The 17585-nt window shown below is 41.9% G+C and overlaps 1 protein-coding gene across 7 annotated transcripts in view; it reads right to left on the minus strand.

The window, feature by feature from the left end:
- Positions 1–17: 17 nt before the first annotated feature.
- Positions 18–17585, minus strand: part of kif13ba (kinesin family member 13Ba) — a 47614-nt gene continuing 30046 nt past the window's right edge. For 4 of the 7 annotated variants that reach the window (XM_063881185.1, XM_063881184.1, XM_063881182.1 and 1 more), the window contains 25 exons: positions 17197–17327; positions 17013–17099; positions 16524–16714; positions 16161–16440; positions 15091–15253; positions 14838–14993; positions 14561–14710; positions 14041–14166; positions 13595–13768; positions 13288–13445; positions 13049–13181; positions 12780–12935; positions 12578–12677; positions 11774–11900; positions 11597–11652; positions 11368–11492; positions 10543–10818; positions 10306–10458; positions 10040–10117; positions 9907–9954; positions 9584–9740; positions 8319–8449; positions 8119–8178; positions 6693–7326; positions 18–5952 (listed from right to left, as the gene is read on the minus strand). In XM_063881185.1, coding sequence (XP_063737255.1) covers positions 5747–5952; positions 6693–7326; positions 8119–8178; positions 8319–8449; positions 9584–9740; positions 9907–9954; positions 10040–10117; positions 10306–10458; positions 10543–10818; positions 11368–11492; positions 11597–11652; positions 11774–11900; positions 12578–12677; positions 12780–12935; positions 13049–13181; positions 13288–13445; positions 13595–13768; positions 14041–14166; positions 14561–14710; positions 14838–14993; positions 15091–15253; positions 16161–16440; positions 16524–16714; positions 17013–17099; positions 17197–17327 — 4056 coding nt within the window. In that variant the 3' untranslated portion in view covers positions 18–5746. The remainder of the gene's footprint in view (positions 5953–6692; positions 7327–8118; positions 8179–8318; positions 8450–9583; positions 9741–9906; positions 9955–10039; positions 10118–10305; positions 10459–10542; positions 10819–11367; positions 11493–11596; positions 11653–11773; positions 11901–12577; positions 12678–12779; positions 12936–13048; positions 13182–13287; positions 13446–13594; positions 13769–14040; positions 14167–14560; positions 14711–14837; positions 14994–15090; positions 15254–16160; positions 16441–16523; positions 16715–17012; positions 17100–17196; positions 17328–17585) is intronic. The other 3 variants (XM_063881188.1, XM_063881187.1, XM_063881186.1) reach the window with 3 other exon arrangements.

The following is a 17585-nucleotide window of genomic DNA, read 5'->3' on the forward strand; positions in this document are numbered from 1 at the left end:
GAAATAAAGAACAAATACTCTTTAAATCTTGCTTTTTTATTTTTTCTTACCAGATTACTGTTCAGATGATAAAAAATGAAAATTATAAATGTATTATAATACATTTTTATTCTTTGGATTGCAGCATAGAATTACATAAAACAATTAAATTAATCAAAATCCAAACTTGTGCTGAGATTTTTCTTTTTATATAAGTCTTAATATGCGCATATATACACATACATACACAGATCAACCACTCTGATGGTGCACTCACACAAACACATGAAGGCAAACCCGTGCCACAGGATCAACAGACAAGTGATAACCATTATTACGCTGATATAATACTGTTTTCAGAAATAAATCCCATTTTTTATTATTCAAACTGTCTGTTAGATGTGTGAAAGGTCAAAGGGCTTCCATTATTACACAGCTCCCTTCAATATGGCTGCTGGTATCGAGGACATTTTAATGCAACAATGCATTGATACCAACTGCCTTTAAAACGCACCAAGAGGAGAAGAATGTGTTCCTGAAGGAAAAACACTTGCAACGAGGCCACAATGCATCACCTATTGCTTGGTTTATTCTAATATTTCAGAATATGCAGAAATTTAAATTGAGGCAGCTAAAGGGCCTCAGGGAAGAAGAAGTTGGCAGAATTATTTGAAGAGGAGGCAGTAAAAAAGGTGACCACTCACTACCGAGGCCGGAAGATGTGTTGTAGTGCCCGGAAAATACAAAACGTTTTTTACTGAAGGTAAAATGTAGAACTCCACCTCAGATCCCTGGTAGATAGAAGCTGTAGGGCAGTGGACATCTTTAATAATTTAATGGCGGTGTATAAAATTCCCTGTGTGGAAGCCTGGGTCTTTTCTCACCGAGGAGGGAACACAGTGACCTTCCCTTCCCAGGAGTGAAAATCGTATTTCAAAATCACTTAAAAAAAAGAGGGGACCTTTTTTGGAATGCTCCTGTTAAATAATACCACAGTACACTTTGAGTTGTATAGTACAGCAGTGATGTGTTTAGTGAGGGATTATGGGATTGTTCCTGGCTCCAGGTTGAAGGCCACATTGAGGCAGGGTTATCCTACAAATGCAACAAAGATATGGGACCATTTTGAGATAAATAAAAGCACAAGAGGGAAAAATAATAAAAAAGGTCTCTGCGGACCGATACAGATCAGTCTGAAAATGTTGGACTATCATCACAAATTGAAACAGGGTTAATGTGGTTCTTCTGGTCGATACAGTCACAGGAATAACACTGCTGGCTTTGCTCTGATCTCCACAGCGGAGAGATAGAGACAACTGAAATAGACAACATTAAATCCTTTGAGCAAAACTGTTTTTACTATTTATTATAATGCTACTTTTCTCTTTGTACAGTTCCTTATTGAAATGTCAGGCAGCCCGTCAGCTACATGTATCTCCCTAACGTTAGCCTCATCTGATACAGCATGATTGGTGTCAGGTAAAACAATAGATCCCAATTTCATTTAGGGCTGTACCAAATGTATTTTTTTACATTACATATAATATAAAATATACAAATAAATAAATAAACCTTGCCAAAATGTTTTTTCTTTTTTATATATATACCGAGTTGTCGGATAAAACGTGTTTATTTTTATTAAATCATTTTCCTTTGATGAATAGTACTCGTCAGTGTGTGCCTCCCTTTGTGAATGGAAAGCAGGAGAGCACATTTTTCTTCCAACATGGTGAAAAGTGATATTTGGAAGAATAATCAAGAAATATGAGTTTATAAAACACTATTAATATTTGTTCATCCCAATCTTTAGCTAGCTTTGAACCAAATGTAAAGACATGCAAAAAAAATGTTGATTTATATCTCAATGGCGTCACTCGGTACAGCCCTAAACCATTTGACATTATTTGACTACAAAGTTAGTTGAGCAGTGATTGACAGATTTTTAAATGAATAACAGAAAATTAAACATTTTCAGTATAATTTAAAGAAAGAAGGTAACATGAGAATCAAAAAATGAAATCAGGTTGTATTTTTCTTCCTACGTCTTAGAAGCATTCCAGAAATAACCTCTTCCGGTTCCCTTTCTGGAGACTTTGTGCAAAATGAACGATATGAAGCAATGCGTGGACACGTGGTTTCTGAGGCACGGTAACACACGGGGACACCCAGAAGCCTGAAGTGATCTCACGCCCCTAAAACAGAGCCCTGCCAGGACGGGAAAAGTAGAGCAGGAACTTTTAACTTTATCCTTTATAAGTAAAGCAGCAGCTGCTGGTCATTTCCCATCCTGGCAAGAACTCGCAAACTCAACTGAGTCAAAGCCGGGTCCGCCCAACACTCACACAACACACACACACACACAACACTTTGCTCCCTTCCTTCATTACCACATAACTGTTTTAAACCACAATATTTAAAAACAACCTTTACAACCTGCCAACCAATCACAAATGAGACAGCCACCCATAGTAACCGACCTACCAATCAGAGGGTCCCGGGCTATAAGGCCGGATAATAAATACATTATAACTAGACTATGGTGATGTATTGTGTCTCATACTTCCATATGGTATTTCCTCTCAACGCAGGAGTCATCCTCACCCAGAAAATATTCCATCTTTTACCCCCACTTCCTCTTCAAGGCTCCCATGACAAAGTGCCTCGTTTTTAGGAATTTTACTGCTTCATATTAAAAAATATATATTGGCCGTTGAACCACTTTAGTTTTTCAGGTCTGCCATTTTTTAAAACTACTGAATTCCAATCTACAGTAAGAGACGCAGAGTGTCCATAAATCAGCGGATTCATTTACAGGAAGATATACAATGCTAATAGCAGCAATTTTTCATGAAATCATTTGTGCAATATTCATTAAAAGAACAAGAAAGGCTTATCAATTTTCATGCGGTAAATGCATCTGTACAAGAATTGAAACATAAATAGTAAATTCAGGCCTCTCGAGATAAGACGCGTGATAAAAAGGAATGGAAAAACATAATGTATCCATAAAGATGATAATGTTCGGACATACCGTTTACGTGGTTTTCCAGATAATGTATGCATCATTGCATCGGAAATCTAAATACACTCCTATAGTTTACATAGATTAACTTAATGTCACTATAGAAACAGTAAATAATAGCATGTCACCATCAGGATATGAACTTATTAGTGATGATGATGATGATGATGATGATGATGATGATGATGATGATGATGGTGCAATTTCATTTTTCCATCAACCTATAAGCACATGCCTATTTCTCACTTGGTGAGAAAGCTTCGATCCAACTCAGGACTCAAATCAAACACTTCACACAGACCTTAATCAAGTGTGTTAAAGGGGTACTCCTTCATGACATCATCAGGGTACAATTCTCAGACTTGCACGTGCATCGCCAAACTTCCTTTTTATTTGGGCTCGGCTTTTAATCAGGGAAATGGAATTATTACCATATATTGACATTAAAACAGCAACAGCCCTACAGTGTTAATGTCTTTATCTGTGGAAAATGTCAATGAAAATCCATGTTTACCTTAGCACTTCCTGTTTTGGTTTAAAAATAAAAGCCCTCTAACATTTTTTCGAGGACAAAATCCCTTCATTCTTTTATACTTTTATTTTATAAAATCGGCTTTTAATGTATTGTAGTTTTGTGTGCTTTGAGTGCTTTTATCTTTTTCCTAGATTTCCTATTTTCCTATTTGTATTGAATAAATAAAAATGCCATTTCTAATGTTAATTATATATGAATGTGGCAATTTTGTCAAACTGCTACCCGGGCGTTAAGCCCCCCCAGGACTACAGCAGACCGTTCTCATGCTGAGTAGCACTCCCTGTGATGAGTAAACTAAACTTCCTGTGTCACATTAGGGGAGTAGCCCTCTGACTGATGGAGAAGTATTGGTATTCTCTGTCTGCATTCTTTATGAAGCGATGGTCTTCATAAAGTCTGATCCAGTGCTGTGCTGCTGATGCTCCTGCACGATGAACACACAAAGAATAAAGGTCTCTGTGAAATGTAAAAAGTCCCTCTGGAATGTGATGTTCAATAAAAAACTAATTTGTCTGCCACATCAACTTGCATTTTCCACAGCAGACATGCCAGGAACGTTAAATCAGTCAGAACTGCTTTAACCTGTGACGCTCCCAGCTTCAGAAATCCTAAACGATCCAAACTAGAATCTTTTAAACTGATCAAATGCATAGAAGCAAATCAATTCTATTCTCAAGCGTGAAATACCCAGCTGAGCTTCTGCGTGTCCTTCTCACTTTCTATTCCTCGACACATGTACATGCCTCCCCCCCAACACCAGAGTGCTACAACGCCCCTTAGCGTCTAAATGTCAGACACTGAGGACAACCAGCACATTTTCCTTCAAGAGCAGACGTCCACTGGGCCCTCACGGAGATATACTCTAATTTCATCTTCAGTTTGCTCGAGGAATCTGTCTCCGCTCTTCAACCTCTCTCTAACAGCACCACACACACACGTTCTGCTAACATACAGATGCTTCTTCTTCTCCGACGTCTCCAGTGCAAAATCGACTTTTAAAGCCTCCCAGTACAAACAGCTTGCTCCTATAGTGGCTTTGTCCAACAGGGACACACCTTTTCCTGCTTTACACGTAGAATTATCAACAACGACTACAACAATTATTTGTGCACACAGGGCAACACTGTACAACATTTACAATCACACACACACACACACACACACCGCTCCGTGTCCTTTCCCCTCGGCAGTCCCTGAGATCACCTCACACTTAGCACAAGGCATTCTCTTTAAAACACAATGAATTCAAATTAAATACACAGAAATAAAAACAATGCAAACCAAGCCGTGGTGAAGGCACATTCTGGGAGGATCTATCTTCAAAAGAAAAGGTAGTCCAGGAGGAGGAGGAGGAGGAGGAGGAGAAGGAGGAGGAGACGAGGCTCAAACAATGAGTTTGTAGAGAGTTCAGCGGAGTGGCACCCGGAGCAGGGGGTTCTGGGACATCATATCTAGGGATGCAAACGCGTCATCACACAGTCTGACTGCCTTAGTTTGAGCTTTGAATTTAAAACAAAACAGTTTAAAATCAGATTTGGTCTATTTTAGTTAACTAATCGCCACACATTATTTTGAGTGTGTAGGGAGGGGAAAAAAAGCCCAGAAATGCACATTAAACACTCTGTTTCAGACTGAATGTGGTTACTAGGCAGAACAGTATTTCATTTTCTAGTAGCCATGACCACTAGAAATAATTTAAATGGAACCAACTGGAAAAGTTGACTGCTTTTCAATCTAAAAGTGTTTTCTTCTGCACTCAAAAAGTTAATAAAGTATTCTCAGATGTGTATTTTCATCCAAAAAGGGACTCCTGCCTAAAATGTGACCCATTTGCATCCCCGTTTATTAGCTCAGAGTAATCCAGGCTGCACACCCCCGCAGAGCTCCGACACTCCAAATCAGGACAGAGTCTGCACTGACCTCCATCACTCTCAGCAGTCTTCCCACTGACCGCTGCTCCTTTAGAAGTATCTTCCTATAAGGTGAATATCCTTCCCTGGACTTCTGTATTCTCTGCATAGTCTCTCGTCCACTCTCTAGCTCTCGTTCTGAATGTCTCTTATGTCTTTATTGTAGTTCCACCCATTACCTGTGAGTGGGTGTAGTTCTAAAGGAGGGTAGGCAGTATGTTTCTATGAGCCTGTTGCATAGCTGGGAGAAGAGGAGGAAGAGGAGGGCTGTGGGGGGGAGTTCATCCCACCCTCCCTGTCTCAACTGCTCCAGGACTTGCGGTTCTCCCCCCGCCGCGCAACAATGGCTTCTCCTCGTAAGACGGGAACGTGGGCGGAGGCGGGGAAGTCTCCCGTGCGCCGGCTGGTCCGATCGCGGTAGGACAGGCGGTCCGGGCGGACCAACACCCCGTACCCCGGTTTACAGAGGAAGTACCGATGACCTCCCACTGAACCGTCATTCTTACCTGGAGGGAAGAGACAAAGGTCAGGAAATCATTTAGCATCAGCTCCATCAATCAAAGGCAGGAGTTGTTAGCCAATCAAGGCTCAGCTGGCCTCACCATTCACAAAGACGTTCTGACTATTACAGAACAACAGTTAATCATTTTTTAAGGTTTACCAAATATTTGTTTTATTCTCACGAGTTTTTTAACGAAGCTTTGAATGTCTTTTGTCATATTTTATGACGCCATCACCCAAAAGATTAAGAATTAATATATTTTTTCTTATTGAGGTTGTATTAATGCAATTTACAGTGCTGTTTGAATACCCCGCTAATACAGAGGTAATTCACTACAAAATGTCGTTTTAGGAAGACAAAACAAAATGGATTAAAAAAAGAAATGGATTAAAAAAAGAAATGGATTAAAAAAAGAAATGGATTAAAGAACAATATTTTGTAATTGAATCAAAACACGTTGGGAATTTTGAGATTTAATTTTAAAATAAATGTTGGACACAAATCTCTCCACGTTGGTTATTGAATCAGAAACAAACCATAATATAGAAATACTATAAAAAAATGATAATACTAATTATATTAGTGTAGCCTAATCTTTATCTGCATCTGAGCAGAAATTTAAAAAAACAAACACATAAAATAGTGCAAAGTATTAAAAAGTTGGTTAAGAATTCAAAGTCATAGATATTAATGAAGATCTATTTCATGAATTTGGGTATATTGATCCTTTAATAGGGTACCTACCTACAGGGGTGTCCAGCTCCACCCCCACCCACACTCCATCAGCAAACTGTGTCATTCCCACATAGCGCACTGTCCCGGCCTTATTGCTTCCTACTGTAACACATGCCCCCTCCGACAGCCAATCAGGTAGTACGTCATTATTGCTACGCTCTTCATCGTCCACAAAGATCTCCAGCCTCTCAAAGCCTTCCCCACCACCACCTCCTCCTCCTCCTCCTCCTCCTCCTCCTCCTCCTCCTCCTCCTCCTCCTGAGTTGATCAGCTTGGGTTCGGAGACGGAGTTTTCTGAGGAGACATTGTTGTGATTGGCCGAGTTTTGGGAAGGGGATGGAGCGACGACGGCCATCTTGGCGCCACACTGAGAAGGAGAGGTTACAACATCGTTCCTGTCAGCACCCTGCGTCTGGGAGTTTGTTGGTAACGTAGTGTCAGCAGCCAGGAGGGAGGAGGACGAGGAGGAGGGCTGGAGGACGTCAGACAGGGTAACCGTAGACACACTACTGGAGAAGTAGCCGCTCGACGACTGGCTGAGGGGGCTGAGGGGGGTGATGTCATGCGGGTCATGCACAGGAAGAGGAGGGACTTCTGGGAACTCGGCCCGTCGGTCTTTGGTTGCGGGTCGTAGAATAGCAGGCTACAGGAAACCAACGGTTGCCACAGGAACAGGGGGACAGACGAGAGCATGCAAGGCAAAACAACAAAACAATAATCAGTAAAGTAAATCAACTTCCTGGAAAATGGTTACAGTCACCGTTTGGACCAATCAGGTGCTCAGTAATATGGACCAACTGGGAATGTTTTGGTAGTTGAAGTGTGTTAAATATATGTCAAATACTCAGCATGTGGAAGGTTGAAGGGAGCTGAAAAACACCCTAGTGATGTCATAATGATGCAACTTGGTTAATCTCCGTTATCGTTTTTGGGAATAAAATCAGATTAAATCGGACTGAATAAAATACTCCAGCGGTTGATTCATCAAGGTCACAAACAATCCAAACGGTCTGACTTAATTAAAACTAGTAGAAACTGGGAGAGCAGAAGACGTGGGTTATTACTAGGAAATGGCCGAACAAAAAAGGAATAAGATACATTTTTTAGAAGGGTTAGATCTATTGTTTCTGAAACCTAGCGAGCACTATGGACAACATTTCACAATTCTCTGAACCTCAGCTGCCTAACCATCTTCCGTCAGTCCCCAAACAATTTTGTTGGAGAACAAATACATAACTGAAGGCACTTTCATGTCCAGAGTGAGCCCAGATTTAAATGTGGGTCTACATTGTGCAGCTGGAATATGACAGGGTTGTAAGATTGAAGAAAACTGCAGCCAAATCATTTGATCGGATTAAAAATGCACTTTAAATGTTAAATAAACAACACAGAACAGAAAATCCTGAGGGGAAGGCAGACTGGGGGAAAATCTCACCGTCTCAGCCTTGAGTCGACTTTCGTCCCCTCCTGATGTCACAATGCGAGGGACATGCTGCTGAGTAACAACACAGGAGGTCATGAAAGGAAAACACTTTCAAATGTAGAAAAAGTCTTAACCTAGGCTACATGAATGCCCCCCGGGTTCCACCTCTCACTGGGCTAAATAAAGTCCTGGGTTTGCCCTGCTCTGCTCACCGGCTGGCTCTGTGGCGAAGGTCTCAGGTCCTTCTTTTCGTCCCGCGCTGGAAACAGAGACTTGAGCAGTTTGGGCATCTGAGGAACCAGCGCCTTAACTGAAAGATAAGAGGCAGCAAGTCCTGAACGACCTGGGGGAGGGGGGTGAGGAGGTGACAGAGGAGGAGGGAGAGGAGAGGAAGGAGGCGAGGAAGGAGGAGCAGGTGTGGGAGGTAGAGGAGGTGTGAAAGAGACAGAAAGTTGAAAGCGAGTCCAGGAAATGGCAAAAACCCCAACACAGTGACAGGCTGACAGAAGAAGCTGGCCGTAAGACACACAGAATGATCGAGCCGTAACGAGATTAAAAACATCCTGATCACTGGACTATGGAGCAGACATGACTGAGAGAAAATACATTAATTCTGTTCGTTGTGAGAACAAAATTAACCTAAATCACACCACAGAAACATGATCTCTGACAGGAAGTCACTATGGAACAGAGATATTCAGATTGATTACGCTGAAACGCTTCATTATTAATATGAGAGAGAAGACTGAGAGAGAATGTGACAGAAACGGATGTAAGCAACACCAAAAAGAGCAGGTAGGAAGAGAGGCATCACTCATCACGGTGGCTGGTTAGCAAAGGGAACAGAGCCGGGACGTTTGTTAGGTAAGCAAGCACACGTTAAGTTGTGTAGGGAATTTAGTTTTTTAAACAGTAAATGCAAATATTGAAAACCCGCAAAATCATTTCTCTTTCAATCTAGAGCCCGGGATTCCAAATTGTACTTTCTAAATAAAAATATGGCTCAATTTGGTTTAAGATTAATGCAACAAAATCAATGTTGGTGCTAATCATTAACATATCCTAGACTGTAAAAAAAAAAATTGTATACAGAAAATAATGTATTAGACTGAACACCAGTGGCATTTTGTAAACAAAACTGGCATTAAAATTGTTAGAATAGAAAATAAAAAAATGAATAAACATTAAAGTTGGTTAAAAGACTGAGGGAAAGCGGAGGATGATATGAATATATAATATTTTATGGCAGATTTTTACATTTCGTCCTGTAAAGACATCAGAGTAACCTTTTTAAAGTGAGGCACAAGGTTAGTAAAGGTTAGTTATTTATATACGAGCATATAGCAGAAATGAATGAACCCAGAAAGAAGAATAAAAGGAGGATGAAAGCGCTGGCGGGAGAGTTAGGAACGTGGAGAAGTATGGTGGAGAAAAAGAAGAAAAGGAGAAGTGATGGGGGTAAAGAGAGGAGGTTTACCTTGCTCCGGCTCCTGGCTCTGTGGCGGTGGCATACCGAAGGGAGATTGGGATGAAGAAGGAGAGGTGGAGTAGGTGGAGGGGGAGGAGGCGGGCCGGGGGAGGGTGCGGTGAAATTGAGAAGGCATGAAGATATCCTGCTGACTCTCCCATCGACCCTAAAACAGAAAATAGGACATTGGTTTGAATATTTTTGAGAATTGCAGTTATATTGGGCTGTAGGTGTTTGTTATTTAGTTACTCAAGACTAATAATTACCACTGGATCCTCAATTTATCATAAAATATTTAGAGCAGTCAACAAGAAGCACAACATGTACATCACCTTATCTTCCAGGCAGGATGTGGACAGGTCTTGTCTACTTCCAGACAGCTGATGAGGGAAGGACACAGAGGGATGATTCATATTGTATTGTTCTATATGGGATTATCATGGAGTTTAATGGCATTGTGTTTACCCTGTGGACAGAAGGAGAACTGATGCTGCGTCTGTTGCTCTTCCCTCTGCTGGTCAGTTGCTCCTTCACTGCCACCTCCTATAAAACAACAGTAGGTTATCAATGGGGGGGGTACAATGAAGAAAAACGTTGATACATTTTATACATTGACAAGCGTCTCTGGACTATACATGTAAAAACCAACTGCGGACCTTCCTGTCGTTCAATGGATCTAAAGTTATATCCGTATAAGACTTTTTATATGTTTTCCAGTGTCTCCCCCCCACCTGTCTGAGTCTGTCCAGAGTCAGGATGTTCTCCAGACTGAGGACACTGCGGAGGTATTTCTCTATAGCAGCTTCTTCATCCGCTGACTGGCTGTTGTGTGCGCTGGCAGCGAGGTTGGCCAGCATCTCCCTGTCCTCTGAACCAGGGGCGTCCTGATGGGAGAAAAAGATTGTGTAAAGTAATCCACCCTGTTGCTGGGATAAAAATGTAATAGATTTTTCTCAACCTGGCCTTACCCCGGGGATGTTGGAGACGACCTCGAAGGTGACCCCGGAGCCAGGTATGGTGCTGCGGGTGGACATCCTTCTCAAGAAGTTTTGTGCAAAACCCTGGCGCCCCGGGTTCACGTTGACGCAGATCCTCTTCCTCAGGACCAGCTGCATGTCGGCAGGGTGGCTGAGCTGAACCACCACCCGGATGGTCAGGTAGACCCGCTGCTCTGGCCACGCTCCCCCACGACTGAGCTGTGGACACTCATGGACCGTAGAGTCCCATGAGGCCTCGGCTTTCACCTGCAGGGCCGACCAACGCAATGGGTTAAAGGGAAGGAAAAAGAAAAAGAAGGAGAAGAGTATTTCTTTGTCATTACATTCAGGCAATATTACATTTAGTAAGACTTTGGTCCGTGTAATTGAATCAAAAATAAATAAGCAAACGCTACATACAATAATGGAAAAAACAGGGTTCTTTCATTTCTGTTCAACACTCTTAGAATGGCACAGCACTTTCACTTTTATTCCAGTGCATTGCCCATATTTAGTTTTTTATAGTCATTTGTAATATTCTGGTTGTACTTGCTGTACAATTTTTTAGCAAATGTATTTCCTTTATAGTTTTTCTTGCCTTTAAAATTGCCCTTTTTTATTTTTACAATAGTTCTACAGTTCATCCTTTTTTTACAACTTCATTCATTTTACTGTGTTTATATTTGCACCACTATACAAATTCCTTTTATATTTAAACCTACTTGGCAATAAATCTGACTTTGATTCATTTAGATTCACTCATTCACTTATGTTATAAATATTCATTAAAGCGACTCCCTTTAAGAAAATCCTCACCTCTCCGTCGTAGTGTTTGACAATCTGTAGGTCGAAGAAGTCGTCCTCATCTTCTCCATTCAGAGTGGCGTCCCAACCTCCAGCCTCAGTAACCTCAAACTGCTCCTGAGAGCTGAGGTCATCAGCTGGGAAAAGCAATAAAAAAATGCGTTATAAAACCAGCAAGCAAGTAGAAAAACACGTTTATGTATTTAGAAATGACAGCATATGCTATTGAGAGGCAACCTACGTTTGAGGTTCAGGAAGAGGACAGGAATATGTGTCTCCATTCCCGGCAGAGGAACCCTATAAACAAACATGGCAGACACTATATTAAACAAATATACTATGCCTTATTGAGGCAATGACAAGGTTATATTCAATTAAATATGTGAAACCGGAGAAGCGCAGGCACAACATGACATACCATTCAGCAGGAGCTCCGGGAATGCCGCTGCCAGGGAAGGGCACCATGACGGCGTTCCTCTCCTCCGTCAGAGTCAAGCGCCACTCCAGCAGCTGGGCCTCCCTCTCCATGTCATCCTCTGTCTTTTCTGTAGACACAGCCAGGCTCAAACATTTAACCCTGGACTACAGAAGATGCCCAAACGCTGGGGACCATAACTAAGCTTATTAAATATCTATGTTGTGACTTCATGATGAAACTTAAGCTTTTTTTAAGGGTTGTTTAAAGAAATCTATGTTTAACAGAGCTGTATTTGAATTAAATATATAAAATATTAAATCATTTATCATCATACAAAAAACGTCATAACCCATAAGGGAGAGAAAAAAAGCAAGGGTTTGAGAATTAAATTAGATCAACTTGTTAGCACTAGCCCTAAGCGTATACCTTTTTACATTCACTAAAAGAAAAAGAGTCTAATGGTTTTTCCAAAGTCATTTTGAAAGTACTCAAACTAAGAAACAACTAGGGTTCCTTCTTCAACATTAAACTCAGGGCATCGTTAGGACTTAATTGGCCTTTTTCTTATATTCAAGGACTCATTTCACTGGATTCATTTTAAGATAAAAGAGATTGTAAAGCTAATTCAATTTCTTTCAAGCAATTACATTTTTATATTTATAAGTTGTGATGACTTTGAACGACCTTTGTTTGTTTTTGTCTAAAGTTCTTTCCAATTTACAGGATTTCAAGGACCGGTGGGAACCATGAACAACAGTGTGACCCTGTTTTATGAATGTTTTTATACTGATGTGTGGGCGTTACCTGCTTTGCTGACTAAGCTCTGCAGGTGCTGGTCGAGGTATTCCTGCCTCTTGGTGAGAGCGGCTAACCACTGCCGCCGCAAGCGTTCCAGATCTCTCTCCTAAACAACAAACCAGTCAGTTAATCGTTTTCGGCGGCAGTTCACTTCAATTTAAGACCTATTGTTAAAGACCGTAAACAGAGCCGTAATAATCTGATGTACCTGATAACTGTCCATCTCATCCACTTCCTGGTTCGCTGTGGTGTTTCTGATCTCCACACTTCCAACTGACACAGCAAGCAGGATTTCTGAAATCAGCGGCATGGTGCCCGAGTCCTGAACTGAACGGACGTCCACCTGGATTCGCCTCGACTGACCCTGGAGGACACAGAAGTTTAGAAAATATTTAGATGTTGGCTTCTCTGGTTATATCTGCTAGTTCCACATGCTGTAACCGAGTTGGCTGTGGTTGTGTCAGGTCTTTTCTCTACCTGCCGAAGCTGGAAGATTCCCCCGGTCCGCACATCTCTAGCAGGAACTACTTCCACTGGGACGAATTCTCCGTTCTCGTTTATCTCCAGGATTTGAATCCACAGCTCCAGGCGACGCGTTACCTCGCTCCACCTACAAGAATGAACATTGTAAGCATATCTGGGCAACACTTCGTTTCTTCTTTAATTACTGGAAGAAAGGGAAATACAAAGAGTCAGAGAGGACAGCGTGTGCCTACCTGTCTCGTAGTGTGCGCGTCTTGGCCTGGATGATGCTGAGGTCCCACAGGGCGGGGTTTCTTCCTGCGTCAGCCTGTCTGTGTCCGTATACCTCGATGGCAACCGCTCCTTCAGTCAGGTATTCAATGAAGTCTTCCGATACTGACACTGCCACCTCCTACGGAACCAAATTAAGATCAGTATTAAACCAACAACTATAGCTCAGCCTCACATATTTTTATATAAACATTTGCTTTCTAACTTTCTCTGCGTCACTTCAACAAAACCACACATTTTACCCTAGACCTCCTTCCTCCCTGTCTTTACCTTGCAGCTGTCAAACACCACCATGCAGTGTGGGTCCTTGGTGCTGGGCGACGAAGACGATGGGTCTACTTCAGGGGCCACGATGATGGGCTCGGGCTGGTCCCAGAAGGAATACTGACAGAAGACGAAGTTGGACAGGTACTGGGGAAGACCAGTGGCCTGCAGGATCTTAATCTGTGGAGGATAAACAGGTCATTTAAATGCAAACTCCAAAATCATTTTACAGTTGAAACAACCTTTCTCTAAAAGTATTTAGCAAAAGCTGATCATCATTACCTTCATGAATAAGGAATATATTGCAGGACTGGTAACTAGGACTAATAAGCTGACCACTGAGAATTAAAGTTATCTGAGCACACTAAGAGATCATTGAACTATAAAACAAAGCTCCTGGATTGTAAAGTGCTTCCAGAGCCAGGTAGGAATAACGATAATATACACCATACCATGCAGACCAGTTGGCGATCCGGGACATCAGCGTCTTGGTTGTTGTCGGTTTCATCGCCTCCAGCCATGTTGTCCTCTAATGCCCCGCCGACCCTCACCACCTCCACGTGTAGACGCCCTGCAACCTGAACACAGGAGAGGAGAGGGGAAACTATTTTACCTGAACCATAGCTAGAAAATGTATCTGTGAATTTCTCATCCGACATCGGGAGTCCTATTGTGAACATCCAGCTTGGATAATTCTTTAAAATCTTTTCTAGCATCTTAGTTCTATAGCATTCTAGCAAAATGGTCAATATTCTTTGACATATCTATAACTGTTCAGGAGTTAAAAGACTTCTGATCTCAATAAATCTCTAGATAGGTATTACAAAGAAAAAAGCAGCTGTTGAAATTTGACAGTAATACATCATATTACACCAAGTCTAGAGACACTTTGTCCCAAGCTCTGACTTTTCATCAGTACTATTTCATGACAAAAGGATAAGAGATGTAAGAATAAAGTTTCTGAATGCCTACCTCCCCCTTCTGGTTAATGATGGGAACAGCATAATTGAGTTTCACATCATAGAAGAGACAGGAGAGGAAGACGTTTGCGACGCCGATCAGACTGTGGTTTTCCTGCTCGTCAAAAAAGGGGTCTGCTCGACGGAAATATGAGCGCATCACCTGGAATAAAAGATGGATTAAATCACAGGACAACTTTGTTTGTTTGCATGTTTTAAGCAGCATGGTTTCAATAGCTGTCCGGGCAGGGTTATTGTAAGACTTTCCAAGAAAACGTCAGTCAACTCACAGGGTTGTCTTGGTCATGCTGTTGGTAGTCCTGCCACTCCTGGTACAGCTCTCTCATGTCAACCAGACGGTTCTCCATCTTCTCTAGACTCCATATCTGCTTCCCTCGACAGCGTCGTCGAACCTGGATTGCTGGTTCACTGAGCACAGCGTCCCTCTATGCACACACAGAGACACACAGATATCATTGAGGATTATCTGTGCAGGAGAAGGAAATCTGTGCGCGAGAGTCTATGTGCTGGTGTGTTTGAGACCTTGCGGTTCGCGTTGAGGTTGTCCGACGGGATCTGCAGAGTGACTCTGTACTCTGTGTGTCGCTCCAGCTCATCAGAGATGAAACAGGCCTCTTGAACAAGGAGGTTCGCTCTCACTATCTGCTCCCTCAAGCGCCGTAGACTCCTAACCAAAACCGCCTCCCTGAAGGGGGAGAGGAAGAAGGGTAGACAGTGAGTTGAGGGGGAGGAAATACAAGGAGCAAGTGTTTAGTTTGCATTCATATTCAAACAGATATAAACTAACAAAGGTAACTCAGTAGAGTGCAGATCTCCACCAAGTGTCTCTCCCTCTCCTCTTGCAAACAAAGGGTTCAAACTCAATTGTCCTTCAAAGGCTCCCATACAGTAAAATTTGCTAGGAACACAAACAGGGATTTATTGCTCTCATATCAGGCCTAGCTTTAGAGGAACGGAAACACAGTTATCTAAGGTATCATTTTTAAGTTTAAGAAAATGTATAAAGAAAAAATAATCAGACAATGTGCAGTAGACTTTGATTGTGTTCTGGGTTTTTTTGTGTTATCTTTTTTTAAGAAGGTGCAGGTAAAATAAGATGTTCTTCTCCCTGCTCCTTTCCACCATGTGCTATACAATTTGTGTTAAGTGTACATGTTTTGTTTTAAAATAACTGCCGCATGTGGAATAAACAAATAAACAAATTAACCAAATGCTCAGGTTCAAAATGCTTTTATGATGTCAGTTTTTGACACAATATAAAAGCCAAAATGTGGCCTTTATTGTGTCTCAAGGTAAGGTTTAGCCTGGATAATGGCCTTAAATGCCTTTTGCTGATGAGGCAGTTGTTAAAACACTTGTGTCCGAAGAGGATTAAGGAGTCAACAGTCAATGAAGGAATAAAATAGTGTATAAAAGTGTTTTAAAAATTGTGAATTACCACAACCAAGTGAAATCATTGAGTCATAAATCAACACAAAAAAGGTTGGGCAGATGGGACATTAGCATGCAAGATAAGAGGCTTACGCCTGGCAGAGATATACAAATAAAGTCTGTCATTTGGAGAGTAAATATATTTTTGGTCTCAATCTGACCTGTCCTCATTCCACTGCCTCAGTCTGCTCTGAGCGCTGGTTGAATGACTCATCCCTCCCATGCTAAGTCTCTCCAGGCTGCGGTAGTGGGACTGCTGTCCTGGAGCCTGCTGGCCAGACGGCTGTCCTCCGGAGGAGCCTGAGGACAGACGGTCCGGGTTCAGCTTCTTGCGGAGCTGCTGGAGTTCCTGCTCGTACATCTGTCTCTGCCGCTCCAGAGCAGATTGCTTCTCCTCCTCATGCTGCCTCTCTAGAGACTGCATGACTGCTTGCATTGGATCTGAGGGAACAAAAAAAGAGTCAGAAAACATGACAGGGACTTAACCAATCAACGCTATCTCAATGCAGACTAACATGATGTACCGTTATTCCCCAGGGCCTTCATCATGACCTCTGTCTGAGCGAACTCGTAGGAGAAACTGACTTCACTCGACACTTCGCTGCCTGTGTCGCCATCTGCATCCAGCTGCTCACTGCTGCCACTGTTCTTCATCAGGCCACCCTCACCCTCCTCGTCCTCAGCATCCCGAGTGCGCCTCTTAGGCAGGTTGATCCTGCAGGGAAGATGTCCAGTTAGTGAAACACCATGAGCCGGATCGTTTTCTTGAACTTAATTGTCAGTGATATTAAGTAATATATGCTTTAAAGCTGGTACGGAGCACATTCATTGGATGTTATAAAACTGCTGTGTTGGAATAAGATCTGAAAATAAATTGAGTACAAATGTATATGCGTTTAAAGCAGTTGCAACCTTTATAAAATGACATTATTTGTTGAAATATTGAGACGATTTTATCATATTAATAGCAATAAAAAAATAAAAAAGGAAACATGTTGAGGGTATAAACTTACCTGAAGAAGTGGTTGTTTCCCCAGAAGATTCGGTCGCCATGGTGAAGCTGCAGAGCACTGGTAACTGGAGAACCGTTCACACACGTCCTATAACAAGGTAAAGACAGCAGGACATAACTGTTACAAAATTGGTTTAACTATGTCTTGACATATTTAGAACTCTTAACTGCATTGCATCCCTTACCGAGCATTGCGGTACGGGCTGAGCATGACCCCAGCATCCACCGTTATGTCGATGACACAGTGCTCTGCCTGGATACCCATGCCGCACAGCTGGATGTCCTGAGAGTCTGCCGAGCCTACCTTTGTGTGTTCCTAAGACATTCAAGATACGGAGAAATTTAACATGTAGAGTGGGACAAATGAATAAATGTACGTATTCTGGAATGAAGCCTTCACACAATTTAATAAAGCGCATCAATTCTTGTTAGAAATGAATTCACAGAATGTCTTATATTGACTTTAACTGTTTCGATCAGCAAACACCATCTTGATTATGTTTTTCTGGAAACGTTTGGTGCTTTTAAATTTGGTACAGAGGTTTAATTCCTGGCTTCCCAACACATACTACTG

This window comes from Eleginops maclovinus, chromosome 4 (genome assembly GCF_036324505.1).
Source record: "Eleginops maclovinus isolate JMC-PN-2008 ecotype Puerto Natales chromosome 4, JC_Emac_rtc_rv5, whole genome shotgun sequence".
In the NCBI taxonomy this organism is placed as follows: Eukaryota; Metazoa; Chordata; class Actinopteri; order Perciformes; family Eleginopidae; genus Eleginops; species Eleginops maclovinus.